Source organism: Pipra filicauda, unplaced genomic scaffold (assembly GCF_003945595.2).
Source record: "Pipra filicauda isolate LSUMZ 115617 unplaced genomic scaffold, ASM394559v2 scaffold16_size7369187_pilon, whole genome shotgun sequence".
Classification (NCBI taxonomy): Eukaryota; Metazoa; Chordata; class Aves; order Passeriformes; family Pipridae; genus Pipra; species Pipra filicauda.
The window spans coordinates 2588510-2616194 of record NW_024104207.1 but is presented as its reverse complement, the minus strand read 5'-3'; the positions used below and the strand labels follow the sequence as shown (position 1 = coordinate 2616194).

The following is a 27685-nucleotide window of genomic DNA, read 5'->3' as shown; positions in this document are numbered from 1 at the left end:
TTAGGCTTTGCTATACAGCAATTTAATCTGAACTACACAGCTCTTTCTTCCAGTCCACTGAAAACGTACAAGATGCAAAGATAGAAACCAGCACTCGTCAAGGGAAACCCAAACAGCACGGAGAAGATCCTTAGCAAAGTAAAGGATTTGAACTGAAGAAGATGGGACAGGAATAGTTTGCACCAGCAGGAATCTGCTCTGCATCTGCAAACTAACTTATGAAGAAAAATTGATACACCATACATGGACCAGATGCACTCATGTACTGTAAGGCAAAAACAAGCTCTTCTGGGGATGTTCCAACATTTCTACACAAGATTTCACAGTGCACAGAAATCAATTCATGTGAATGAAAATCCTTTTTAGCTGCAATCTCTCTGCATGGTTTGAAAGTGCTACTGTGAACAAGGTTTTCAAAGGCCACCCAACAAGCAATGCTCAGCTATATCTTCTTTGCAGGGTGGCACATGAATAGCACATTTCAGTTTCAACAGATTGAAAAAGCATTACCACAGCAATAAGACTGAGACCTTAGTGCAATTTTCTCAATAAACACATTTCTTGACAATTATTGTTCTTGTGCAAAAGGTACATACTACTTTTGAGATAAGATTTTTTTTGTGTGATATCACAGCAATTAATAAGGGACAATCTGGATACTTATGTTTTGTAAAACAATAATTTGTTCGAATAAGAAACTTTTTAAATTCAAAGAACTCATTCTCTTAAACTGAGTAAGGAAAGGGTGAGCTGATGAGCCTCTGGCAAATTCAAAAAGCCCTCAGCAAGTAGCGTGGTAAATGTGATGAACATCCACCTAATTATTAAAATGTTCGCAAAACTTCTTTTTTTCAGAGATGTTCAATTTCTCCAAAAGTGATCTGAAAACAAATGAGAAAAAAGTTTCATGAGAAGACACAATTAGAGACACATATAAAAAAAGCTGATGAAATCAAAAGAAAACTTGATTTCTTTATACACATCCTAAGAAAAGAGATAAGAAAGCGAACGTCAGCCTGGAGTGCTATTTTGAATTACCAAACACTGCCACCATGTGTTCACTTCAAAGGCCATCAGGCTGGTTCAAAACAGCTAGATGGGAATTATTAAAAGATAAAGTAAATCAAATTTGTTGCTCTACTTCTTACGTAAACATTTCTGTATTATGCAATAGTGATGACAACCCCAACAAGGTTTTAATTACTTTTAGCCAGTGGTATCACATTTGTATAAGAACACATGGCTCTGTTTCTAACCCCTCCTATCATCATTGTGGAGAGCACCAACTAGAGAATGACAGAAAGAACATAAAGGGCAAGCTTTGTTTCGACACACAGATGCCTACCATAATAGATGTTTCACTGTATTTGTGCAGTGACTGCTTCGGTAAACCTCTAGTTGGTCTTGATGCTTCCTAGAAGGTACCAAAAATCATAATGTTCACACAACTACAATTTAATTACTTCAGAGATTGCCTTTTCTTCAAATATTTATGCATATTGAATAAAACCGTTCACATAATGATGGAGACAATGGATTCAGAGAACAACATTAGTTTTCACTAGTTCTATTATAAGCAACAAAGGATTTCTACCTTTACTTGAAAACTATATCCATGCCAGAAAACTATATCCATGCCAATTTGAATTAAGAGCATTCTATTTGTTACTATTTAATAAAATCTCCCACCTGAAAACTCTCCTTGAGATGAAAGGCAGGCAGAGGAACTACATCTCATTACTGAAAAGCTAAAATGATTAGAGATGCTCCTCTTCTTTAAATGGGACAGTCAAGAACATGCAAAGGAATTCCAATGAATTCCCATAGCCAAGAAGATGAATACCTGATTTCTTTCCACATTTTCCAAACTTCTGTTATAAATTCTTTGAGTTGGGATGCCTAACTAGCTTTTAAGATCAGGAAGTATTAGAAAAAAATTCTCAGTTATTTTTAACTAATACACACACACATATAAATTGGTTAATTGAACTCAGAACTTACAGGAATCATCACTCCCTCATCAGCACTATCCAGCAAAACAAAATATTTTAACAACTTTCCTCAGAGGATGCTGGATATTCCATGTCTATGTCTGTATAGATTCACTGAGGGAATACCTCAAGGAAAACACAGACCTCAGGGAGCAAGGCTGACAATTAAAGCAGATCCAAGTAACACTTGGATGAAATGCCACACTTGCAAGAAAACATTCTTTGGTACAATTCTAGATATTTGAAATTTCCAGAATTTTGAAAAAAGACTGAACAACTATTTGAATGCCTAATGGATGACTATGCAGTTTTGGACAGCTCAGATCCTGAATTAATTTCCTTTAGGACAACAAAATCAGAACACTTGCATTTAAATGTGATGTGTTTTGTCAGTGTTACTCACGCATGAGCAATACTCTCTGAGTGTTCACAGTTAAGACTCTTTCTAATAACTTAAAAGTGATTCCAAAGAGATGGCAAAGATGAGTAACTGAAGTGGAAAAGTAAGTAACTGATAAAGGACAAACCCAATGACCTCTACCGTATCTCTTGCCATTTGTTCTCCAATGTGCATTGTAGGATATACACAGCTGTATTCCACAAGTCTTTTAACAGCAGGAAGAATTCATAAGCCATAAGCCCTACTGGCAAATGACAACATTAAGTCAGAATAAATAACTGGATTGTCCCAGCCTGTTCAAGATTTGTTTAACAATAGATGGCAGCAGTGTTCCCATAAGAGAGCTTCAGAGGTAGGAAAACAAACTGGAAAAGCATCTTTGACAAAATTGCCAGAAGTCCATGTTTCTTACTGCGGACTTAGAGTAGCAAATCACATCTATGGCGCTAATTACAAAAGAAGAAATTGTCAATGTGCTGTATCTTAGGTAAAAGTATATGAAGAGAACAGCACGCAAGATAATTTTAGTGAAGTTTAAATATAGGAACAAAAGGAAAATATACCTGTTGAAAATATACCTCTATAGTCTATAAAGGTGCTTTTCAGTACATGAACACACTTCCAAAAGGAGAAAGCATGTCAGCCATTTATGTACTTCTAAAACATGACTGTGTTTTAGTTTCTTGATCTCTTTCATACAGTCAATATGTAAATCCTAAATAATTTTTGCCTTACAATACTTATCACCTACCCCCTTACAATACTTACCACCATCAAAGCAAGTGTCATCATAAATGCCACTACCAAGTCACACCTAGCTGAAGTTAACATATCTGAGCAAAGTCAAAGTGCATAAGCCTCCAAAAATATCATTAACATTTGCCAACTGAGGTTTTCAAAAATCTGAAATTTTAGACTGTGGCTCATACACTGCATTTAATTCATTATTCTCTATTCTTTATCTTTTTTTATCTAGTTCAAACTTCTTCACACCTTTTAGATTTCATAGCAATAAAAAAAGCGACATAGCTAAATTTCAAACACACACGATATATTTCAAGAGTAACATAAAGAAAGCAACATGATCACAGCGTATATCAATCCCCCACAACAAATAAACCAAACTCTCACTGTGATTTCCAGTCAAGAAACATTGCAAAGAAGCTTATTAAAATGTAACTTGAATCTCTAATCCTTTGTAGGGACAAATATTCTCCAGACAGTACCCCCTGGTTTTACTTTCCATAGGAGAAAGCAAATGGATAGACACTGGTGGTCTTCTGTGAATCTGTTCTTTGAAATTCTATTCTTTGGTGATGAAAAAGGGGGAGAATTTATTTAAAAAACCCAAATTATTCAAATTAATGTTCTGTGCAACAAGAGGATAACTTTCTGAACCACAATGAATATGTGTCTGTGAGCATGTGCACATGAGTGTTCATCCACTGACTAAATATGTATTGGGAATGAGTAGGTAAAATTAAACAAAATAAACACATGTTGTGCTAAAGTTATTCCATCTTGTATCCTTTAAATTACGGTATATCAACAACTGGTTATTGTGTTATCAGCTCTACCTCAATGCAAGATCTGACACTGTTTAGAACTAATACCAACAACCACAGGTGCCAACGAGCGCTATTCTATGCTCATCGTTTCCTAACCTGTTGAACACAGCATCTGACATAAATTCCAGTGTATTGCAAAGTAAAAAAATTACTTTTTGAATTTAAAAATCTCAGATCTTTTATTCACACTCTTTACTTAGCTATTTTTCAATACAATAGAAAACTACAAAAGAAGCCCCAATGTACAAAACACAAAACATATTTACAGTAGAACTTGCATTATCCTGATTTAGTTCACAGTAAATCTTTTTCGGTGCATTCAGTAAACAATTCATCCTATGAAAGCTTGATCATTCATCTCCAGTCTCAACAGCTACCTTCTAATAAAAAGACTATATTTTGCATCCAAATTTTGACAATGTCTGATGAAGTCTGTCTTTGAATTAGACTTGACAAACACGAGGACTCCAGAACTCTTTAGATATTACAATGTCCAAACAATCTTAAGCCCATTTAATTCATGCAGCCAGATGCATTAACATTAGCTTTCTGTCACTGATTTTTCTTATTTTTATCAAAGCCTTGTTTGTAAGTTCCATGGTTTCATCCCACTTGTTTTTCTCAGGGCTTGTGTATGTCACCAAGTTTTCAGTATACTGCAAGATTAACTTCAAAAACCTATGAAAAATAACACCAAAGAAGAAAAGCTTTTAAAAGGATTTAAAAAGAAAAAAAAAAGAAAAATATCTCAATGCCTGATTTAAAGCTGCTAACGTCTTCAAATATCCAAATCTTCCTCAAGATGATCAATACATTCAGAGGTTTGTTCTACTTCTGGAAAAGAACCGCTCCCTCACTCTCACAGTAGGATGCAAAGATTTTCAGAACTGCAATTAACACTTCCATAGAAAGAAAAGAGTGACAAAACGTGTGACAGAATTTTCCCCAAATGGCTTCCTTTCTTTTCTCAGTCAAATGTTTCACAATGTATATGATACCCAACCAGCTACTAATTGACACACAAAGAGAAAAATCACCAACATCTTAAATACAGCATTTATGTATTCTTATTTGAGTGTATGATTGTTTCCTATCTATACTAAGGGGGAGTCTAATAAAAATTAAAAATGTGAATAACTGGACCATATATTTTCAGCTGAGTTATTTTCGTTCTTAAGTGAACATTGTCTGAGGTATAATTATGACTAATGATAGAAAATCTCTACAGGATTTGTATTACAGATCAGAAAGGAATATGTACAATTCCTATTTTCATAAAGTAAGTTCAGATACTCACTTTAGATACTGCTGATAATCAAAAGGATTCTTCTTACAAACGGCATGAACACTGACCACTTCCACAGTAATCAATATTAAGATGAGTCTCAACACTGGAGACAAAAATTTAATGCTAGAAATAAAAAAAAACAAAATAAAATAAACAAACTAAAACCAAATTAAAAAAAAATCACTAACATAGAAGAATTCTTCAGACTTCTGCACCAATCCTAAATAGCTGGATATTGCAAAATGGGGGGAAAAAAAAAAAGGACTATGAAATGTCCTTCAGCAAAAAGTGCAAATCCCAGAACAAGGAATGAAGACTATAAATGATGAAACCTCTGAAAGAGGAAAAAAATGAAATTCATAAAGTTAAGATTCCAAAGAAAAACTCATGGGCACCCATTATTCCATAGATAATAAAGCAGATTTCAACTGATTTGCAAAATATATCATTGGTTTCAGTTTAAGCTGTTTCTTAAATAATATGGTTAACATTTTTAGGAACATAACCTGCCCAATAATACAAAATCTACAGTTTTCCCGGTTTTTAAAGTAGATTCATAAAACCCAGGAAAGCACTTAGGAATAGGAACAAAACTTAATGAAATATTAATCTACATATAGATATATCTGTATATAAAGATGCTGATTCAGGTATAATTATAAAAAGCAGCAAACTAAAGTAGATAAAGTCTTCAAATCAGTTAAACCTATTGCATTCAGATAAATTTTGAATGTCATTTATATGTTTAATAAACAGGAAAAGCTAGCATCTACAAAAACACAATCTATCATTTAAATGATACTTAATTTGAAAGCTTGTAGTGAAGTAATCTAGCAATGTTGAAAAATACCCACTGAATTATTCTCCAGTTTGAGATTTTCTTTTTAGTTCAACATTGCTGCTCAACAGAAATCTAGTTTGACACTTAACTCTGAAATGGTTAATGAGAACATGCAAACACTGTTGACTTCAACCTTCTAAGACAAACCACTGAAAGCCAGCAACAGTAGAGTGCAGCCACTCTCTCTCAGCCTAAGTAAAGGAAAACCATCAGCCAACCTGTTCAACATCCGTAGATAGTTATGCCTCTGACGAGAACGCAGAGTCTTGTTCACCCACTGTGTGTATCTCACCTCAGCGCCGGCAATAACTTGTTCGGACACTTGATGGCACTGCGTGCTTATTTTGCGGAGTATCACCACTATTTCCAGAACCGGTCGAGGAGAATAAAGCGTGCAAACACGTGTATCGCAAAGTTCAGTCAACAGCCTCCAAAACAGGAAGGGATTTTTAATGTCAATCTTTCGTTAGCTGGATTTAACATGAGATACATTTCATATTCAGTGTGGTTTGACTCATAATGTTTTAACTCAGAAAACCTGGAAACTAACTGCCCTTACCTCAAGACTGAAAAAAGCAAGGATCTGTGTAGCAGGGGTAGTGATTGCGTTCTTTATCACTTTACTGAATATAAATGCAAAACTGCTGGTGATGAATATGTTTCCCATTTCAGATCAAAGAAACAAAACCACAATAAATGAAACTGCCTGCCTGAAATGATATACTGAACACATCAAATCACAGCAGGGTTGTGGTTGAAGCCTCCCACCATAGTTCAACTCATAATGAATTAACATTCACCATAATAAAACTCACTGAAACAAATGGTATTAATTAGTACTTCCATTAGTGTGTGGTCCTTCTTCTGGGCAAAACAAGCAGCAGACTTAACATTTTGTAAAATGCAGGTGGTGAGACAACTTTTTTAATCAACACCACACAGATCATGCTTTGTTAAACCACACAAATACGTTCCTGCTGTCCTATTCTAATCTACTACCCTGATGTGTCACACATCACTTCAAACACTGCGTTTGTTAATCTCCCTCATGCTCAAATCACCTCTGAAACAGCAACACATCAATGACCAAAAGTGATAGAGGCAGAAAACTCCAAAGTAAAGTTTATGACTTTAGTAACTAGGCTTCTTTTTCATAAATGAGAAAATTGAAGATTGGTGGGTGGGAAAAAGCAGGCCCACACATTATGTAAGTAAAGCAACAGATAAAATCCTCTTTGCACTATCCTGCTCATGCCTAATGGGTTTGATTAGGAGTGTTTTGTTCCAACATACTCATGCAGTCCTGGGAGTCTTAAGGCTCCCTTAAGAGTGGAAATCAAAAGTCAAATTGTTTTGAACATTATTCCAAGTAGACATAATTGGAACTAACATACCTCCAAGTCTGACACCATGTATTACAACATATCTTCTATTTCTGAATCTTGATATTAAAGCATGTAAAAACATAATTATTTAGTAGTGTATGACCATTTTGAATGCCACACACAGCTGTGACATCAAATACATTAAAACGAATTTCTGATGCAATTTTAGCACACAAAACGGATTAAAACCAACCTAATCTAGTCAGTACATAAGCATTTTAATTATTTTGCTTTCCCAGTCTGAAAGAAAAATAGTTATTTTTTCATGTTAATTTCAAAGTAAAATCTCTACTGTAATTCCCAAATCTACAATGTCCCATCTTAATTTTCAAGATGATGCTCAGCTGTGATTCTAAGATTTTCAGATTAAATCAGCAACAACAATAGAAAAGTGCATACAACATTTCAAGCATTGCTCTGAAAACAGGGAAGTGAGTAACTCAGGTTTGAGACTTCTTACGTGTGTAGAAGCTGAGAGCAGGAACCAGGAGGCAAACTCACCTCTCTGTTAGGACACTATTGATTGGATCATCTGAACTACAGCAGTTCTGGGGCATATATTGCACCAACTGAGATGTAATTTCAGATATCATCAAAATTAAAGTACTAGCTTCAGCGTTTTCTTCCAAACTTAAAAAAAGAAAACAATTAACATTTGAGATGATAAAAGTGTAGTACTTACTATTTCTCAAATAGCATAGATCAAGATGTAGATTTTTTTTTTATAGCAGTGTATTTAATTCTCACTCTCTGGTATTACGGTTCTTTTCCCTCCATTTTATAAGCATGATTTTATTTCTCCAACTAAATACAACCTTTTCTCAGTCTCAGCAATCTTCAGAACCCCTCTTAATCCCCCCTTCATCAAAATCCTGCAGTATACTGAATATGTGATAGATGCATTGTATTTTCATTTCTCAGCTCTAAACAAGTACAATTTCCTCCAGTGATATTATTAATGACTTCCTCCTTTTCAAATAACAAGAGAACGTTACACTCTTTTTCTAACTAATATCTTATATAAAGTCTTCCACTGTTTTGGTTACCAAGTCCTTTTCAAAATAAGGCATTATTTTCTGTTTTACATTTGGTGACCATTTCTTCAGAAACAGAATATGGAGCCACTAACACCTCTGTGTTTCAGGTATCTTCTCACTCCCTTCAAATTAGCACATTATTTATAGCTTTTACAGTACTGATGTGCACAGCACAGATTAAGCTAAAGAGAACAAAGGAGTCTTCTCACAACCTCTCTGGCATCTACAATCTTTCTAGTAAAATATATGGAGAGACATTTCACGATCTCAAACCCCATTCTTCATAACTATTTTGAGAACTATCTTACATAGCATATATATACCCTTTAATTGTTTGAACTTGTTCCTCAGACACTGTTGGCAATCCGGACCATAAGTGAATGCTCTTCATACATTCCAGCACCTTATAAACACATAACAAAAAATGTTTTGTAAAGTGTAGCCTTTGACAGACAGGCCAATGCATTTCACTTTGCTTAGTGGCAATTTTAGAAAAACACTAAGTAATCATAATTGTGTAAGCCAACTTCAATTGTTAAGGTCTATGTTAGGGCAGAAAGTCTTGATCACACTTCCATGCTAAAACATTATCTGAATAAACTAGTTTACTATTCTTTCTACATTTCCTTTAATGTAAAAAGTTAACTAACATGACTTTTATAACACACTGTTTGAACACTGTGGAAAAGTAAAAGTACTAAGTATGTCTACTGTACACCCAAATCAAGAGAGGAACATCCTAAAACAGTTCATTAAACTGACTGGCAGAAAACTACCATGACAATGGAAAGCAGATTTTGCTACAACGACAGAATCTTAGTCAGCTAGTTTTCATACAATAAAAACCTTAGCAAAAAACAATTAAAAAATATGTAAGATTTTAACTGGTTTTAGGACAAACAAAGCACGAAGAAAACAATTAGACTAATTTTAATGATTCACATTTTAAAGACTGAAATGATTTCATAGATGTGGACACCTACCTGTTTCTTGAGACGGGAAATTGGATGAAATCGAGATTGGTAGCAACTTGCACAGTTCATCAGTGGTTTTATGACCGTGTGTTCCTGATTTACAAAATCACAGACAACACACAATAATCATACACAGACCTAGACTTATACCTCATTTTATGCAAGCCACCTATAGCACTGACGTCAGTAAAGACTTCCGAATACGTGAGGGCTGAAAGAAGTAATCAGCACAGTGAGTGGTTAAAGCTTAATTTCACACATTTTACCTATGAAACCTGACAGCAGCTGACAGAAAAGCAACCAAGTATTCTCATAATGCAGCACCATGCAATACTTCTTGAGAAACTAAAAAGAGCTGCAACTAACGAATGAAAGCTTTATCTCACGGGTTGCTGTATGGTATTGAAAGAAGTAATCCCAAATATAAACAGGAAACTGGGGAGAGCAAATACAATAATCACTAATGTTGACAAACATATTGCTAGACAAAAAGTGTTTACAAATTCACTGTATAAGTATGGATACAAACAACATTAGCAAGCCACCATTATTTACAATGTCTTGGAAAAAGAAAATCTCAGTAACTACATACCTCAGTGGGTGAGCTACAGCAGTTGTGCATACCTTTTGGATAATTCAGCAGATAAACAGGCTAGGTATCAATACAATTTTACAAAATTAAGTGGAATCACTATAATTTATGGATTAACCACGTGAATAAGGACTGGTTAAGCCAACAAATTAAGGCACAGGAAGAAAGGGTAATCTTTTGGAAAACTTTCTGTACTTATTTCACTACAAAACTAGGCAAAAACATATTTTCACAATTTTTTACTTGGATGAATACTTCATTTCCACAAAAAGCAGCTCTCAAGAAAGATTCAGTCAAACTCTCTAAAAACATATTTGGTATCCAAAGTAACCGAAAAAAAAAATCTTCTGAGAAGATAATACTAATCCCTACCTTAAGAGAAAACATATTCTCATCTGAGAATCTGCAGAGAAGAGTAATTGCAAATGCAACTATCTGATTAGCTACTTCTCTGGGAAATGCTTCCAGATTGATTTCTCCATGGCTTAAACGATCTCTTACACGTGGACCCTCCTGGTGGTTCAAGAAATCCCAAAGAAATTCCTGTGGAAACATACATCAAGTGTACAGAATTCTATTCTATGTGTATGCACATAGAATTGAATATATTCAGTGTACAGAATATCCCTGACAGACAGGTATGTGATCATGTCTGTAGGAAAGGGGCTTTCAGATATTCAGAAAAAAACCAATGCAAACTATACTCATAACAAAAAAAAAGCGCAGCTCATCCATCTTGGTAGCTTCTGAGGAAATTCAAAACTAACATACATGCTGAATTCGGAGAGCTAACAACAGACTTCTGTCGTGGGTTGACCCTAGCCAGGTTCCAAACACCCACGAAATTGCTAAGAGCTAGGAGAGGTCACACAGGCAAGACAGATTCAATGTGAGGATAGCACTAAAATTTATTACTCACAGGATAGGAGCTGAAGAGTGAGAGATAAAACAGATTTAAACACACTTTTCAACTGCCCCTCCTTCCTTCTATATTCTCCCTCCTCCTCCTGCATCAGTGCAGGAAGAGAAGTCCACCTAAACCTATAAGGCAACAGGTCTTCCAAGTCAGTTGCACTTGTGAGTCACCCTCCTCCACTCACAGGGCAACAGGTCTTCCATATCTGCTACACTTGTGAGTTACCCTTAGATGGGCTGCAGTGGACAGCCTGCTCCACCAAGGTCTTTCTCCATGGGCTACAGGGGCTAAAGCTCTGAGTCATTCCCCTGTCCCGTGGGTCCCTCCCATGGGAAATAGTCTTTGGTGGACTTCACCCACATGGATCCACCCCCCCCCTCGGGCCGCAGGTCTTGGGATGCAGGAGTCTCTATACCCTGATGGTTTTTTCATAGAATGCAGTCCTTGATGCAGAATACTGTACCGGCGTGGGTTCCCCACAGGGGTCAGTAGTCCTACCCAGAAGACACTGCTCCAGCGTGGGCTTCCCTCTCCACGGGCCACAGATCTTCTGAAGGACCCCACTACCCCTGGGCCTCCCATGAGGGTAGCAGTCCTCCATTTTCATGCATCCACTTGTTCCATCATGGGTTCAGCTGGCCCGGTGTGGTTCCAGCGCTGTGCCTGCCCCGGGGTAGCTGCTGTGCAGCCCCGGGCCATGGCTGCCACTCCAGCTTGGCCTGGCTCTGCTCCAGCGCCACACCTGCCCTGGGCTGAGGCCACGGGGCCTGGGCCTGGAGGCTTCCCTCTGCCATCCCCCTGGCTCCAATTTCTTCTGCGCAACAACCTTTTTTCTTAAATATGTTATCACAGAGGCATGACAATTGGCTCTCCCTTGGCCAAACAGCAGGAAGCCCTTCCTGTAGCCAGCTGTCATTGGCTCCACGGGGGGTGGGGGGGAGGAAACTTCTAGCAGCTTCTAACAGAAATCACCCGATGTAGCTCCCCCTCCCCCCCGCTGAGAAACACCAGCCACAGAAAACCAAAGAACTTCCTTCAACTTTGTGCCCCAAGCCCTCCACACCCCACTGCCTCTGGCAACAGGACAGTAACCTCAGATCTCTAAAGATCTCTAAATTCAACACCCCTAGTTTTCCTGTTCACGATCTGTTTGGGTAGTAAGATGCAGAATGTGCTTTGCAGGTTTGAGCCACATTTTTGTGCCATCTGCCCAGATAGTAGAAGATGTGTCCCAGAAGCAATTAGAAATAAGTTTGAAATTTTCCTGTATGAGGCATCAGTTCTTCTTCTGCTCCATTCAGCTGAACTTCAGAAGTCTAAAGAAAAGTATCTCCGAGACATCTACATTTCAGAAGGAAAGGTAGTCCTATATCCTAACCCAATATAGCTTGTGAGACGCTACCTTGCATCCTTCCCAATGAAAAAGGCTAACAAGCTTCTGGTTCTAAGGTGCTGGATACAAGCTATATGTAATAAATAAATGTTAGGCATGGTCATAAAGACATTACTAAACTAAAAAAAAACCAACAAAACAAATGAAAACAACAAGAAAAAAAAACAAACAACCAACCAAACCACAGAAAACTTTCAAAACACTTACCATGGCAGGCTCTTCAAGAACTACAGGTAGCTGGTTGACTTCATTGTTATCCAAATGCTTTGCTAGCATCTAGAAGAAAAGTAATTTGAACAGAAACTTACTATATTATTGAAAGCCAAATAATCAAAACAGAAACATAACTAAAGTAATTAGTTTTCCTAATTTTATGCAATTCCTTCTGCCACTCTAGAATCAAGGTCCCTAATTACTACTGACAATTTGAGATAACTCAAACAACTTGTAAAATTGAGGATTTCTGCTTGCAATATTTATTAGTATTTATTTTGAATAACTGAATCTAGGAAAAATGACAGAATGTTTCTTTCTGTGGAGTGAAGAATTTCAAGCTAAAAACATTTAGAAGAAAATATTCCGTTTATTACAATGTGTATTAATTTTGATATTTTCTGGAGGATTAAAAATTTAAAATGTTTACTGTCCATCATTTTTATGTTGAAAAAAGCTAGAAATAATGTCTTATCCAACACGAGAAAGTGCACTCAAGACTCTAGTAATGGGAAACATGCATGTGCTTAAATTCTGACGTTGATATGTATTAAATTAAAAAAAAAAAAATCACAGTACCTCATCGAAAGTGGTGTAGAAAGCAGAAGACTAGAACAAAAGACAATATTATTTTATTTTCAAACAAAATCAAATAACTAGACATGTCTATCAAACTTTTATTTATTCATTTGCATGAGATACCAGAGGTGCATGAATAGCAAAAAAAAGCCCCCTTACAAATGAAGAGACTTTTGGATTTTGTGCTGAGTTTTTTTACAATAAATATATCATGGCTTACTTTCCACCCTAAACTACTGTTTCTGAACACTAACCTTCAACTACTTTTTCAGTTCTTTTTACTGGCAGACATTTAAAAAAAATTAAAGGCATTCGTGAATCTCAACTGGAAACTTGTAAATAATTTTCCATAATTGACTGAAATTTTTTTTGGTAAATCTGTAAATGTTTATAGACACTATTCTTCAAGAATAACTATTTTGCAAATATTGTAAGCACTAAATCATAATTGACTTTAGACAGAAATTTTACCTCAGCTGTTAGCAAACGATTTGGACATTTATTAGTTGTAGTGAAGAGCAATCTAAGTCCAACTTCCAGCTGAGGAAGTAAGAGAATCACACTGTCAGCATACCTGAAAAATTAACAGAGATATCCAGGTTTTTCTCCATTCAGCCATTTCAGACTTAAAGTCTCAGGCCAAATGACCTGGACCAAAATTTCCCTGTAACGCACTTTGTAAACAAACAGTAAATGACTACCTGTGCCAAACATAAACTGATCACTGAATACAAGCTCAGAGGCTAGAATAACTTACTGAAAGGTGAAGCATGGGAGAGAAAAACAAAACAATACACTTTTTTTAAAAACTCAAAATCTTAATACGCGGAGATTTATTTTGCTTGCTTTGTAAGTCTCTCCTTTGTTGCTACATCTCCAACAGTTCTCTTTAGGGTTCAAAATATAGTTTAAAACCTTATTTGGCACAAAACAAAGTCATAAGTTGAGAAACTTTCTGAGGGATCACCATAACAATGCCTAATGATATGTTGGCATAAGTTAAGTAACAGACTTCGTAAAAAGCTTTGGAATCTGTGAATGCAGATTATAAATATAGAATTTATTATTCTATATAGAATAAATTCTATTAAAAATAATTTAAAAAATTTGACTTACCTGCTTTGCTTGAAAGCTGTTAAAGCAGCGATCCAAAATGGTAACATTGTTTTTAATACAAAACTGGACAGTTTTACAAGCTCTTCAGCTATGGAAAGTGTTTCATTATTGAGATCTACAAGTTAACAAAACAACATTGAAAAACTACATATAATCTCCAGTTTACTAATGCATTCTTAATATTTCACTGAAAATATAATACTATTTCAACATTTGTAAAGGGAGATTTAAAGTTATCCAATTTATTTTAACTTTGCAGGTACAACAGTAGCCATATTTAGGATCAGAATTTGAGTATATAAGATCGCATTTGTGGTGATAATATAAAATTACTGAGTAAAAACAGTTAAAAAGTCATGTTTGCTTTTTATTGAGATTAAAACACTACACAGCAACTGGACCTAGATTCTGCGGAGTTGTTTTCCACCTACTTCAAATACTTTTAAAAAGTGTAATATAAATTAATCATTTCTATTCACTCAAAATCAGTACAGCAGCATGAATATTTGAACATGAGCACATTGTTTCTACTTTATTAATTTTCTGTGTTGACACGTAGCATAGTAAATTAACACTTCATACTTCAATGCTACCATGTAATGAAACTCATATATATGCATTCACATTATAAATGTCTTATCCAAAAGAAAGATTAAAATGGTAAGTGGGACTTGATTGCACTTAGCGTTTTTTCAAAGCAAATCAACAGCTATAGCATTTGTACTACAACATTATTGGGATGTTATCAGCTTGATTTGGTTCCCAAAAGCCCTGTCTCAGTTCCATGGATGGATGTTCCACTGGCAAACAGATTATATAGCACAAATCGACCATGATGACCACTGACACCAAGACTTCCCATATGCCGCTGTTGCCTTAAAAATAGTAGGAATAAACAAAATAAGGTCTGAAGACAGGGAGATGAGACAGTTTTAATCTGACTTCAAGTGCTTCCCTGAGAAAAGCATTAGTATACTGAAGATGTGTCATCATCCTTTACTGTGTTTCAGCACTATCTTCCCTGTAAGACTGAGGGCACTCCTGCTGGGACCCTTGCAGCTGGAACCCATTGTTTCTGGAAGAAGTTAGATTTTGTAAAGGCAAACTAGACGACCGTTAGATGAAATGAACTCTCATAATCAAAAAATGGAGTATACAGCTGAAGTCTTTTAGAAGCAGTCATGTTTCATGTTTCAACGTATTACAATTATTTTAGAACACAGTATTTTTTGATTAAACAATCAGTGCAACTGCCTACCTATTAAAAAGCTGTCCTACAATCATGACTGATTCATCTAATGACAGTATATACAGGTATCTTAGTTAAGATTTAATCTTGGAACTCTAGAAGATGCATTATTTTCAACAGCGCTTTTGGACAATCAAACAATAGCAAATATAAGATAATAAAAAACTTGCTAATATTTAAATACTTGCCTGGAAATACATCAAGCTCCTCTAAGCTAACGAAGATCACATAAGGTCGATGTAGTAAAATGCATTTATTTTGCAGAAGATAAGTCTGCAACAACTGACCCAACCCTGCAGTTAAAAAAAGCAGCATAGCACAATATCTAGGGAGAATAACATAATATATTAGAAAAGCTTATACAAAGAAATCTTCTGTAAAGATCAACATTTCTGAGTTAGGGATAAAAGGGTTTTTTCACTCTTTCAAAGAACACCCAAAACCTACACTCCCCACGTGAGCAGGGGCACTTAATAACTAATTACGTTCACAAGTATGAAAAAAAATTAAAGACTAGAATCAGGAAAAAAGCATCGCTGTATTCTCTATTGGCTGCTGTTGCTCCTCCTTCCACCCTATTCCTGTGCCTTTTGTTCCAAGTTATTCTTCACTGCCCTGACAGAATTTCAAAAAAAAAGTTAAGTTTTCTTACTTAACTTAACAGTACAAAAAACACTGGTCCTAATAATGGCTGAAGTATTCTACAGAAATCCATTTCCAGAGAAGAAACAGCAGCAGGGGAAATCTGTCAGAATACTGACAGAGGCCTTTGGACAATTTATTTCTTTTTCCCCATGAGAGAAGTAAGTTTTACTATCCACTTTTCCAGAACTCGCAAGTCTGACTGTTAAGAAAATGAGATTTTTTTTGGTAACTTACTTGGCAGGAATTTCTTGTGGGGATGCAAATCCATGCCACAAAACATTACGAAGATTCAGACCATATGGAGAGCCAATGAATATCCTCAGTACATTCATCTAATTAATAAACAAAATAATTACTGCATGAAGAAATATATTATTTATTTATTATCTTTCTTAATTTTATTATCTTTCCCTAACAGAAAACTTCAGAACTTATTGAGAAACTATAATATCTACTTTCAACATGACTGTCACAGCTTGTCACAGTGACAGAAACTCACTATTTGCAATTCCCAGCATTCTCTGAAAGGAAATTGTTCATCTTATTTGTACAGGCTATAGAATATAATGTGGGACAAACAAAACTAGTTATTGGACATTCCAAGCAGTTATGACAGGCAAAAAAATGAGATAAAGTATAGCTCTTACTTCTTGTAGTATAAGTTCACATAATTTAATGCAAATTAGCATAAAATATAGAATTTGCATTCAAAGTTGTATTCCTAGATCACTATCAAACAAAATGGGAAACTGGTTTATTTTTCAATTGTAAGAATTTAAGTATTCCATATGCCATTAAAACTCAAGAAATAGTTTTTGTTACACTACTAGACTGGCTAACAACACAGGCTTCTGCAGTTCACACCCAATATTTTGTTCTAAGAAAGAATGTGCTCTTGTAAGACTGCGTGTGGAAGATCCACCTACTCTGTTTACACAAGAGTGCAAATATCATCAAATTTTTGTGGATTTTTTTTTTTTTTTGCAAATTAGTTTCCTCTATTTTTAAAAATTCTGATATGGTAAATGTTATAAAGCATGTTACTACATTGGTGCCCAAGAGTAACACAGCTTATCAGAAACAGCCAGTGCATGATGTGAATTTTCAAATGGTGCAACTCAGAATGAGGCAGATGAACTCTGCTCGTCACCTGCCAGGTATGTGAAATTTTACATATGTAGGTTTTTCATACAGAAAGGGAAATAAGAACTTATGATCTTGCCTTTAAAACTCTTTCTTTTACAATATTAATTTTTTCTTTGAATCATAAAACCCCCAGACGGTAACATGTATAAAATGAAAATAAATCTAAGATACACAGAATTTGCAACCTCTTCTTCAGTACAAGTAAAGGCTACGCTTGGACACCTGCCATTTGGCCGGAAGAAAACCAGCTCAATATTTATTACTTATTTCAAAAGTGTGCACTTACTACAGCTTGTCCAAAGATAACTGCTAGCTGCTTAGATGCAAGCAAGTCTCTTAGAAGGAAAGGGCAATCGTTACCCTTAAGTAAATATACCTATTAAAAAAAAAAAAGCAAAACAGATAACATAAATAATTTAGTGTACTTCTTTGTATTTCAAACATATAACTTGACTATTTCACCCAGTAACCATTTTCATTATTGTAAAAACATCATCATCATTGGTCTACTCTGGCTTCCAATCAAGAGGTCTGGAGATACACTATCTATAACGCTGCTGCTTCCTTTGAGAACGCTCGCAGGATCACTCTCGAGGACAAAAGACAATATAGAAAGAATTGTGTCTTGTCGATACCACCTAAGGAGTTTTTCTGCTGTGCCTTTTGCAACCAGACTTGTCTATCCCGTATTGGCCTTTTTAGCCACCAGCACACTTGTAGCAAATGTGGGTAGAGCCCTTCCCAAATCTTTGTTCACAAAGCCTGGCCATGATGATGACGATGATTGTAAAAACACTAATCAAACAAAACACAGCAAGTCCTTAAAAAGGTTTTAAATTCTGTAATTTCATGACAAATTAAAATTTAGGCAACATATCAGAAAGGAGTGAATATCCTTCTTAATGTTTCCATAGTTAGGCTTTTTACAGTGTCTGTACATGTACTGCTCTTCTCTTCCAAAAAAAACCCAAACCACAAAAAACCAGTAAAGCACAACAAGAACATAATTATGGGAATAAACTCTACCAAGGACATGATATTTCATTCTTACCCTAGAAATCTACAGGGTCTGTCAGTATTAAACGGAGGAGACTTATGGTTTGTCTTCTGATGCAGGCCGTTCCTTAAACTAGGTTTTATCCTTGTTGGGCAATCTCAGCACCTCTACTTTCAGCTGCTATCATGCCTTCTGTTCTTTGTATTCTCCCTGACAGTTTTTTTCCAATTTTTGGTAATTTTTTGTTACTTTAAATTTACCAAGCCCCCTTCTTGGGCAAATTTGTCTGTGAGTTAGTCCATTGTTCTTTCTCCGTCATTTTCTTCTCTAGAGTTCCTCATAGATATTTAACAACCAGCTATTTTAACTTATCTGTGCCTAATATAGCCCAGCAGCAAACACTCTTTGAATAGCCATTGCTCCCTTCTCCCCAGGAAAAAAGTTATTTAGCAGGCCATTTTTCCACCTGCATGCCACTCCTCAGAGAAGTTACTACACCATCAGATCTTTTGTGGAAGCTACGTTGCTCCCTGTTTCAGTTAAATAAATCAAAGTAGAAAAGACCTATTGATTAATCAAACTCTTTTCTTTTTTAATTAAATTGGTTAGTAACAGCACTCACACAAGCAATGCTACCAGCGCAGGTGAAGGAGCCCCAGATGATGCTTCCCCAGCACAACTGGATCCAGAAAAGAACCTCTGTCTGACTCAAAATGCACCTGGACTATTAGTGTACTACTACAGTACAGGCTAATTTCACTTTTTCAATATACAATTAAATCCAAGAGCTCATTCCCATCTTATAAGAAGGCAAATCTGTAACAGACTCCACATCTTGGCACTTACATCACCCAAGGCTCGCTCCAAGCATGATGTTAGTTTCATTAAGCCAAGAGCAACTTCTGTAGTTTGTGTATATTGTAAAACATCAAACACTTCAAGAAATACCTGTATGATTGAGGAGAGGAAGAATGTTGTGTTAAACATTCAGAAGGAAAAATCAAATTTTAAAAAGCACAGAGAAACCTAAATATTCCTCCGAGATAGTTGCTATACAAATGTAGAAAGAAAACTGTGCCAAGGAGATAAAAATATAGATGCCTGGAGAGAAATTTCCCTAGAGAACCTCTTGATACGTAGTGCCCTACATATATAAAAATTATCCACAATAACTTTATAACATAAAGCTCAATACTAGGCACAGATTATTAGAAAAACAAAATCCTATGATCTTATGTTAGAACAGGCCCAAAGCACCTCATGTTCTCTAATATAAAATATAATTACAAAGTCAGGGAAACTACAAGCAACCACATAACAGAGACAGACAATTAGTCACAAATTCTAAACATTTTGGTTCACGGATATCTCTTTTTTGTTCTTACATTAAACTTCCACAAAGGATTCGTGTGCCAAAATACAAATTGTTAACAGAAATTTCTATACCTCTGTGCAGTTTGTCCAGTGCAACCACGATGCATACTGAATTATGAATTGCTCCTTGGTCAGAGATTTGAAGTGCACATTTACAGACTCACATACAGGTCCTAATGATCGTATGCTTTTGATATAATCCACACTTTGATCTTAAATTGAAAAAGAGAAGGTGATTAGTGTACCAGTCTTCCCAAAGGTCCAATATTTTAAAACTCATAAGGAATAAAACCTGCTAGAGCTTGTGTACATACTTAGCACAGAGAATTTTATCCAGACTTTTCTAGCACAATTAATACACTACAATTTACTGTCTAAAACACAGATATTGAAAAGTAAAACTGCAGTGCAAAATCAGGTAAGTTGCCCATCTCCAAATAAAACAAAACAAAACCAACCAAAATTAAAAAAAAACAGCAAAGCCTAAACACAAGAAAATATGGAAGTAAATAGAATCATTAATGTTCTGCTTTTGTTGAAATGGGAAGAATCTACTAGAATTTCTACAGAAATTCCACATAATCGAGTTGGAAGCTAGTGCAGGCTCAGCAGGCTTAGTCCAGTTGCACCACTTACACCCTTTAAAGAATGCAGATGGATATGGTACCTTACAGAGTGGTATCACAGATTCTTTTTGGTGGGACACTTTTTACTGGAAAATAAATTCTTGTCATTTACTGAGAGATAGTCCTAGAGGCAGAAACATGTATCACTTTTACTACCTCTGGAAATTAATAACAGAGCTTGCATGATGCAATTTGGTAAATTAAAATTCAGTGAGTTCATCAGGGCATAAATGTTTTCTTTAGTTAAAAAACAACTATAAACTATTCTACATACAGGAGAGAAACCAAATGGTACTTCTGTACAAGCTAGAGTTGGAGAAACAAAACCAGAAGCAACAGTAGGAATACTGATGGCCCCTGAGTGTTTTAAGTTTACTGCAAAAGGAATATAAAGAACACAGAAGGCGGCAGTTATGAGGTTGGAAAGAAGCAGGACTGAACCCTTATGTTACAGGCACATTAAACTGGGAACCAAGATGAAGGCAAAGTAGCAGCTACAGATTACACGAACCTTAGGAGCCAGCAAAAGCCAAATACCAAATGTGGACGAAAAATTTAAAGCTCTTTGTAGATATTAACTGTACATACCCTAAATCAGTAGCAAAGTTAATGCTGTACTGTAGCAAAATGTTGTAACTCAGCTAGAATTGCTATCATATTGTGTGGTACTGAAATTCTGCATCAGTCTTAAATGTATCATCACTACTACAGCAGGTAAACACCAACCTGATTCAAGGTAACACACATGCTCTGTAACAGCTTGCCAACACACTTCACCATTTCCAGATAAAATATTGTTAATATCATATGTGTCTTTCTTCTCAAATCCAAGTTTGCAAATTGCATAATGCACAGGTTGAGAAAGACAAGTAGTGACCGAGTCTGACAACGCCATCTAGAACTAACACACACAAACAAAAATAATTCTTGTATCAAGAAAGCACGAGACAAAGAAAATTATTAAAACACACCCATTAGCACAGATAGACAGTAATATGGCATCTGTAAACAAGCTGTTAAGGTTTGCAATACAAGTTTCATTATGCATATGATGAAAGGAACTCTCGACCAGAAACACCCTGGGACAACTGAGGGGTAGAACTGCTCTATTTTCATAGTGCCAGGATGATTTCAGAGTGGCTATCTACTGAACTCATAACAAGATAGACTGAAGCAAAAGATCCCGGTTTATACATAAATGTTCTGTCTAATCTCTGAGCTTGCAGAGAAACTGATGCTACTTCAAGTACAATCAAGAGCTCCAGTCCTTACGACCAGCAAAATCCTTGGAGGGGGGTAGGGGAGGAACATGTGAATTCCTCCCCATTGTAGCAATGTTAGCTACAATCTAAGCATTAATGATTCAGAAGCACACTTTCAACTAAAAAATTTGCAAGAATATAACGCTCCATGCTAAAAATGAAGAAAATGCTTCTGATTTAGTAAAGAAAAAGCCCCAAAAGTCATGCTTTCTCATTAATGAAACAGACAAGAAATTGTTTGAAAATGAAGTACCACAACAAATAAAAAAAATTGCATTAAAAACATTTTTTTCTCTTTAATTAGGTGGCAGAATAGACCCTCATGATATGTAATTCCTGTATTCATGTCTTCAAGGAGAGATGAGATATTTATATGGGTATTGGAACGGAGCAAGGGTAACAGTTCCTATCGGGAATCCGTGTTAGCTGCCACCAGGAGTACCTCTCTTCTATTAAAAAAAAAAAAAAAAATCTGAAACGTCAATAAAATATCATCAGACCTTCATCTTGTCCTTCCCTCCCCCCTCCGTTTCACTGTCATGGACAAGAGGCCAGAGCAAATCCTGCACTAACGCAGCCACCCTTTATTATTATTATTTATCTAAAACAGGCCGGGCGTGGGTCAGGGCTGTGATCTTTTGAGGGAGAGGTCATCAAGCCCCACGCTTGCACTGGCAGAAGCTGGGCAGGGCTGCCTCCTCCTCTCTCCTCCCCGCCGCGCCGCCTTCCGGCCGCAGCATTGCCCGAGGCCCAGAAGGGCCCGTCCGCAGCCCTGAGGGCGGCGGCCACCCCAGCCCCGAGCCCCCGATCCCGCTGCCGGAGCCGCCCCCGCCATGGCGCCGCTACCTCCGGTACCTCCGTTACCGCCGGCCCCGCCCGCGCTGCGTCACGCCCGGGCCGCGCGGGAAGGGCCCCGGGGCCGCTCCGCACCCGGCTCCCAGCGCGGCGGGGGAAGCCACGGATAAGCGCTCCGAGGGGATGAAGCCCGCCGCCCCCACGGAGGGAGGAAAGCCGCGCCAGGGCTTGGCCGATAAAGACACAGTGAGCGGCAGGGCGAGAGGAAGTGCCGGGGGTTGAGCTGCCGGGGGCTGGCGGCCCCCTGGGCAGGGAGTGGTGCGAGGGCAGCGGGCACGATGCGATGCCCGGCTGAGGCGGAGGCGCCGGTCCGGGCCTGCAGCGCTTCAACTGGGAGGGAAGGATGTCCTTCGGAAGGGCGGGACAGTGCGTGGGAGAACGTGGGGCTCGGTGTGAGGTTAAAAGTTGTCTGTGATCTTGTGAAAAGTTGTAGGATGACTGTTCCCCCTTGACTGGCGTCTGGCTTGGGATAGCTCGTCCCCTTTCTGCTTGGCCAGGTGTCATGTTCACACCTGCCTTGCAGCTGGCGTGCTGGCTAAGGCACTGGGAGGCCCAGCTGTTTCGAAGGTAAAGGGAAGGAAAGGATGGTCCTCCCTTTGGTGGTGCAGTCTTTCCAACTTGAGGACACAACTTTTAACTTAGAGCAGCACCCCTTTTGAAGAAATAAACAGGAACTGTTTCTTGTTTCTTTTAACAGCTATTTTTTTTAAACAGGCTTAGTAACAACATTTCTTTCAAATAGCAAAAGGTTTTTTCTCTCAGCATACTTATTTTCACATATCCAAGGTTAAGCCAATGTAGTAGTAGGCCAGTAATATAAGGACAGGCTTTTGTTGGTCAAGTAATCAAAAGTAAAGTCAGTTCTTGAATTTTAGAGACATTTTTTCACAGAGGTGCAAATATTATATAGAAATGTAATTGCAACGTTGTGCTAAAACTTGAAATCATAGTGTTTGTACTGTGGTATACAGAAGTAGGTTTATTGACTAGCTGTTTGTTTAGAGAAATCAATAAGGTTTTTGGTTGCCTCATTAGTAAATGGCTTTTTACAAACGATTATGAAAACTTCTGTCACTAATAATAGCAGGTAAACTTTTAAGTAGGAGCATTATTAGAAGTCATGTGCTATAGACATGAGTTTTCTTCCATCTGTAATCGAAGTGGCTGAAAATCTTGTGACTCAAGCTGAACCGTGTTAGCAAAGAATTGCTGTTTGGGTTGTGACCTTTTTCACAGGTTCTTTTCTACTCACGTGAATCGGAGTGTTCATTTGAGCAGCTCAGCTGGAAGACTTTGGTGGTTTTTCTTCTGTTAGGAGACCTATGACAAGCATGTCAGGGTGGTAGTCATTTGAGACCTGAGTTTGCAGTTAGAATGTAGTGTCTACAGCCTAAGTGCAAATGTGTTTGCTCCATACATTTTTAGAGTAAGTGCTGTTCAGAGTTTGCAGTGTTGGTGTGGTATCAACAAACACCTGCAGGCAATTAGGACTAAGGATGCAAAAATCACTAGTTTTAAGGAACTAGAGGAGACATGTCAGTAGTGTCCACAGCGTTGACAAGGCTAACGTGTAAGTGATTTCATAGAGAAGAAACTGCATTTCTTCCCTTATTCTTAAACTCCTTGGACTGAAAGATTTGTGAGCCCCTGAGTAGCACATCTCTTCAAATAATTCCCTTTACACTTTCATATTATCCACAAGCGTATGATTTTTTTTTTCCCGTATTCTTAATGTAAGCCTTGTTTTGAGCTGTTTTCTGCCCTTCTGGGAAGGAACTGATGATTTACTCTTGTCTAAGTTCTAGCTGTAGTCAAGAAGTGGAGCAAGAGACCGAAGAGTTGGCAAAATGTGAAAGTGGTTCATGAGGAGGTAGCTGGTATGAAAGACCATTGCCTGTAGCATTTGTTATGGTCTCTTTGGTTCCTTGTGCTTTTCTGTCTCTGTCTTATTATCATTTTACAGTTCTGTTTTAAGCCAGCCCTGGAGGACAGCAGGTGACGTCTTTTATCTGCAACATCAGAGTTGCTGTTTGCATTCATAGAGGGACAAATTTTGTTTTGCTTGTTGAAGAGATAATACACAACTGAATGGGGAGAAAACTGGATCTTCAGAAATCTGCATTTAAGTTTCAAGCAAAATTACAATAATTTGCAGACTGGAGCTTATTTTTTCCTTTTCCCTGTTTTTTTTTTAAGAGCAAATTATGTCATCAATACATAAGCCATTAGTTTAGTAATTTCACAAGGAATGAGGGTAAATAAAATCAAGTAGTGAATGAACCAAGTACATATTTTGGGTGTTGTGTAGGCTGTTTGAATTAAAAGCTTGAACTTGTGGTTAACAGTCTTGGATGGACCTGTTAATAGCTATGTATTTTTACTTGGAAAATGGAGTGGATTCAGGCTACTAATATAGTGTGTCTGATTGAGTTTAAATGCAAACTTCAGTTGCATTTTGCTGGAAAAGAAGTCAAAAGGGAACGGAAGTCAACCACCTTTTTTTTAGTCAAAGCAGTAGTAGTGTTAAAAGAGCCAGAAGATAACCAGTTTCTAGCTTTCTGTGGGTTTTTTGTTAACGTATTCCTAGACTAATTGTTGGGTTTTTTTCCCCTCTTAACTGTACACCATAAAGTATTATTTAAAGACTGTTAAATTTGAAAATATTGACATGTGATGTGGACTTTCTGATTATTTTGCTCAGATGAAAGGAAAAAAGACACGATCTCTTTCTGAAGATTCAAGTGGGGCTCCAGTGGAAGAACAGGCAAAGACAAAAAGCACTAACACATACAGACTGGAGTCACGTAATAAATTTCGGGATTGTTTAGTAAGAGACAAAGCTCAACAAATACTAACGGTACAGTATTTTTTAAATTAATTGTCTGATTTTATTGCAAAAGTAGCTTGTCTTGCAAAGGTACTTATGGAACAAGGTAAATTGCATGAACTTAAGCATATGCATAAATCTCTGCAGTCTTTGAGTTTTGCCACAGAAATACATTTGTGAATGTGCTCTGTTTTGGCAAAGTGCAGAAGTGCCTCTGCAAGGTCGCTGCCGAGCTTGTTAGGTGCTGTTTACGTGGAGCTGAATCTTCTTAAACGCTTGCCTTTTTTGAAATCAAGTTGAGCTACAGCCCAGTTCAAAGTACCCTGATCTGCAAAATATCCAGTTAGCCAAAGATCATGACCTCAAGTTTGTGGAATTCTATTAGTTCTGCTAATATCACATGACCTGCCTAAAATATACGTGGTGTTCTTAATCGTCAGACTGCTACATATAAAAATTAAGCAAAAATGAAAGAAAACAATCTGTGGAGATAATACGTAGCTGTTAGTGATACTTTGAATAGTTATAACCAGCTCTTTTTAATTTTGCTGTCTGGAAGACATGCCTTGGATGTTTGGAACTGGTATTTGTAGCACTCTTTTCCTGTGAACTGAGCCCAAATGATAGAAAAGAATACACTCCTCATTGTTAAATTGAGATTGGCTGGACAATTGGCTGGACACACATCAAATGTGTGTCCCTTTCAAAAAAACAGATAAAACATTTTAGCGTGAAAGTAGCGCATCCTTTGCTGTTTGGGAGTATCATCTATATTGACTATTCTACTCATTAGTTCTTCTCGTATTCTTGTAATGAAAATGACTGTAAAAGGTTTTTTTGCAAAAGGCTACCAGGGTGAAAACTAAGATCTTTCGAAATTGTTTTTGATAGAGTAAACTTCAACAAGCCAACTACGATGGAGCTTCTAGTCCCTTCTTGTGTGCTTCAATCTCAGAAGAAATATTAAAGGCTGTGAAGGGATTTGGCTTTGACCGTTATAAATATGTGGTATCAGTGCTAATTGTGGAAAAGACAGATCAGGCAATGATTGTAAGTGAACATTATTCATAATACGTTTTGCAAATTGAAAACAATAAGGTGCAAACAGATTAGTGAAGTGGTCCAAGTCAACTTTTTTCTCCCAAGGAATATGTTTATTCCAGCCATCAGTTCACAGAGTTTAGCTTTGAAAACAATTTTGTCAAAAAAGCTGAGAGCCCAGTAAATGGTCACAAGACTGGACTAAGCTGGAGGTGGAGGAGTGGGGGACGTGACTTCTTAGTTCGATATGTTCCCAAAACTAATGTCTATTCACATAGACATGTTCTACTGCTTTTTAAGGGGTGCTCTTAACAGTATGCTAAAGTGCAACAAGTGAACATTTTTGGATCTATCGGTGGGAGCTTTACTGTGAAGCAAGAACATGTATTTAACATCGAATAGAAATTGTTAATTTTCACTCAACTTTTGCATTGTTGTTACTAGTTGTAACTCTCATAATACGATTAGATTAGCATTTAGATAATGCCGTGTGTTCTTTAAAAAATAAATAGTAAACCTGTGCTGTATATATATTCACAAATAGCTTTTTCTCTTTTTTCCCTTTAGGTTGCCAGCAGATGCCTCTGGGATGTTCAAAGAGACAATTGGGTTTCAGCTAAATGTGAAACTGAAACATTTATTGCGCTGGCTTTGGTAATGGCTTGTTATTACGACTAATACTTTGAAAGCCACAGATGGATTCGTGCATCACAGTACATGGTACATTTGCAAATTTTCAGAGCATCATTATTTTAGTATTCATTTTTATCCTATTGCTGTTGGCACATTGAAACTGACATACAGTTGAGATAATTTTCTTCTTTTTTTCTCTGTTAAGAAAAAAAACAACCCCCCCCCAAAAAAAAAAACTTTGGAACATATGTACATGAGTACATATGGGTTTCATCTGTTTAATGCTCTGCTGTGGAAGTGAAAGCAGCTGGTGTTAAGGCCAAACATTGGAAAATTTTGAATGTTGCTTGTCTGTTGTGTGCCTAGGACTGTTAACGAATGTTTATATGAAATTGCAGGTATCAGTTTTCTTAAAAGCATGGTTTTTGTAAAAAAAGACAGTATTCATTTTTTTCCTAGTTTATCTATGATCAAATGCCAGTCTGCCTGGAAACTTTTGCAGTCCTAGAAACTTGCGCAAATTTCCAGTCTTGCCTTGAATGAAGTGAAAGTTTAGTCAGTAGGTTGCCCAGGCCTTAAGCTTGGGTCTCGGGTTCAGGTTGGTGGACAGGTACTGCACTTCAGTCTAGGGGCTTGCAGTGGCACTGACGATGGGCTCAGTAACGAGGGTAACTGGCCCATAATAACTGGCAAGGGCAGCAGTGATTGTATTTTGATAAATAAGGCACAGGCAAATC

The 27685-nt window shown here is 37.1% G+C and overlaps 2 protein-coding genes across 5 annotated transcripts; one reads left to right on the top strand and one right to left on the bottom strand.

The window, feature by feature from the left end:
- ERMARD (ER membrane associated RNA degradation) lies at positions 1 to 22746 on the bottom strand. Of its 4 annotated transcripts, XM_039379525.1 has the most exons (19): positions 22439 to 22744; positions 21057 to 21231; positions 19777 to 19916; positions 19177 to 19278; positions 17620 to 17709; positions 16422 to 16519; positions 15731 to 15867; positions 14294 to 14408; positions 13649 to 13751; positions 13178 to 13207; positions 12593 to 12661; positions 10449 to 10619; positions 9494 to 9577; positions 8834 to 8913; positions 7975 to 8103; positions 6307 to 6516; positions 5257 to 5370; positions 1346 to 1414; positions 1 to 881 (listed from the first exon to the last, which is right to left on the bottom strand). In XM_039379525.1, coding segments are annotated over exons 2-19 (1911 nt in total). In that variant the 5' UTR covers positions 21226 to 21231; positions 22439 to 22744; the 3' UTR covers positions 1 to 880. The 4 variants fall into 4 exon arrangements, with proteins under 4 accessions (XP_039235459.1, XP_039235457.1, XP_039235458.1 ...); XM_039379523.1 differs by lacking the exons at positions 1 to 881; positions 1346 to 1414 and adding an exon at positions 3422 to 4637 and having other exon boundaries at positions 22439 to 22742; XM_039379524.1 differs by lacking the exons at positions 1 to 881; positions 1346 to 1414 and adding an exon at positions 3422 to 4637 and having other exon boundaries at positions 22448 to 22742.
- DYNLT2 (dynein light chain Tctex-type 2) lies at positions 22392 to 27685 on the top strand. The gene is made up of 4 exons (XM_027721425.2): positions 22392 to 22633; positions 25149 to 25304; positions 26166 to 26324; positions 26883 to 27685. Exons 1-4 carry the CDS (start codon positions 22571 to 22573, stop codon positions 26991 to 26993), a joined length of 489 nt encoding a protein of 162 aa, XP_027577226.1. The 5' UTR covers positions 22392 to 22570; the 3' UTR covers positions 26994 to 27685.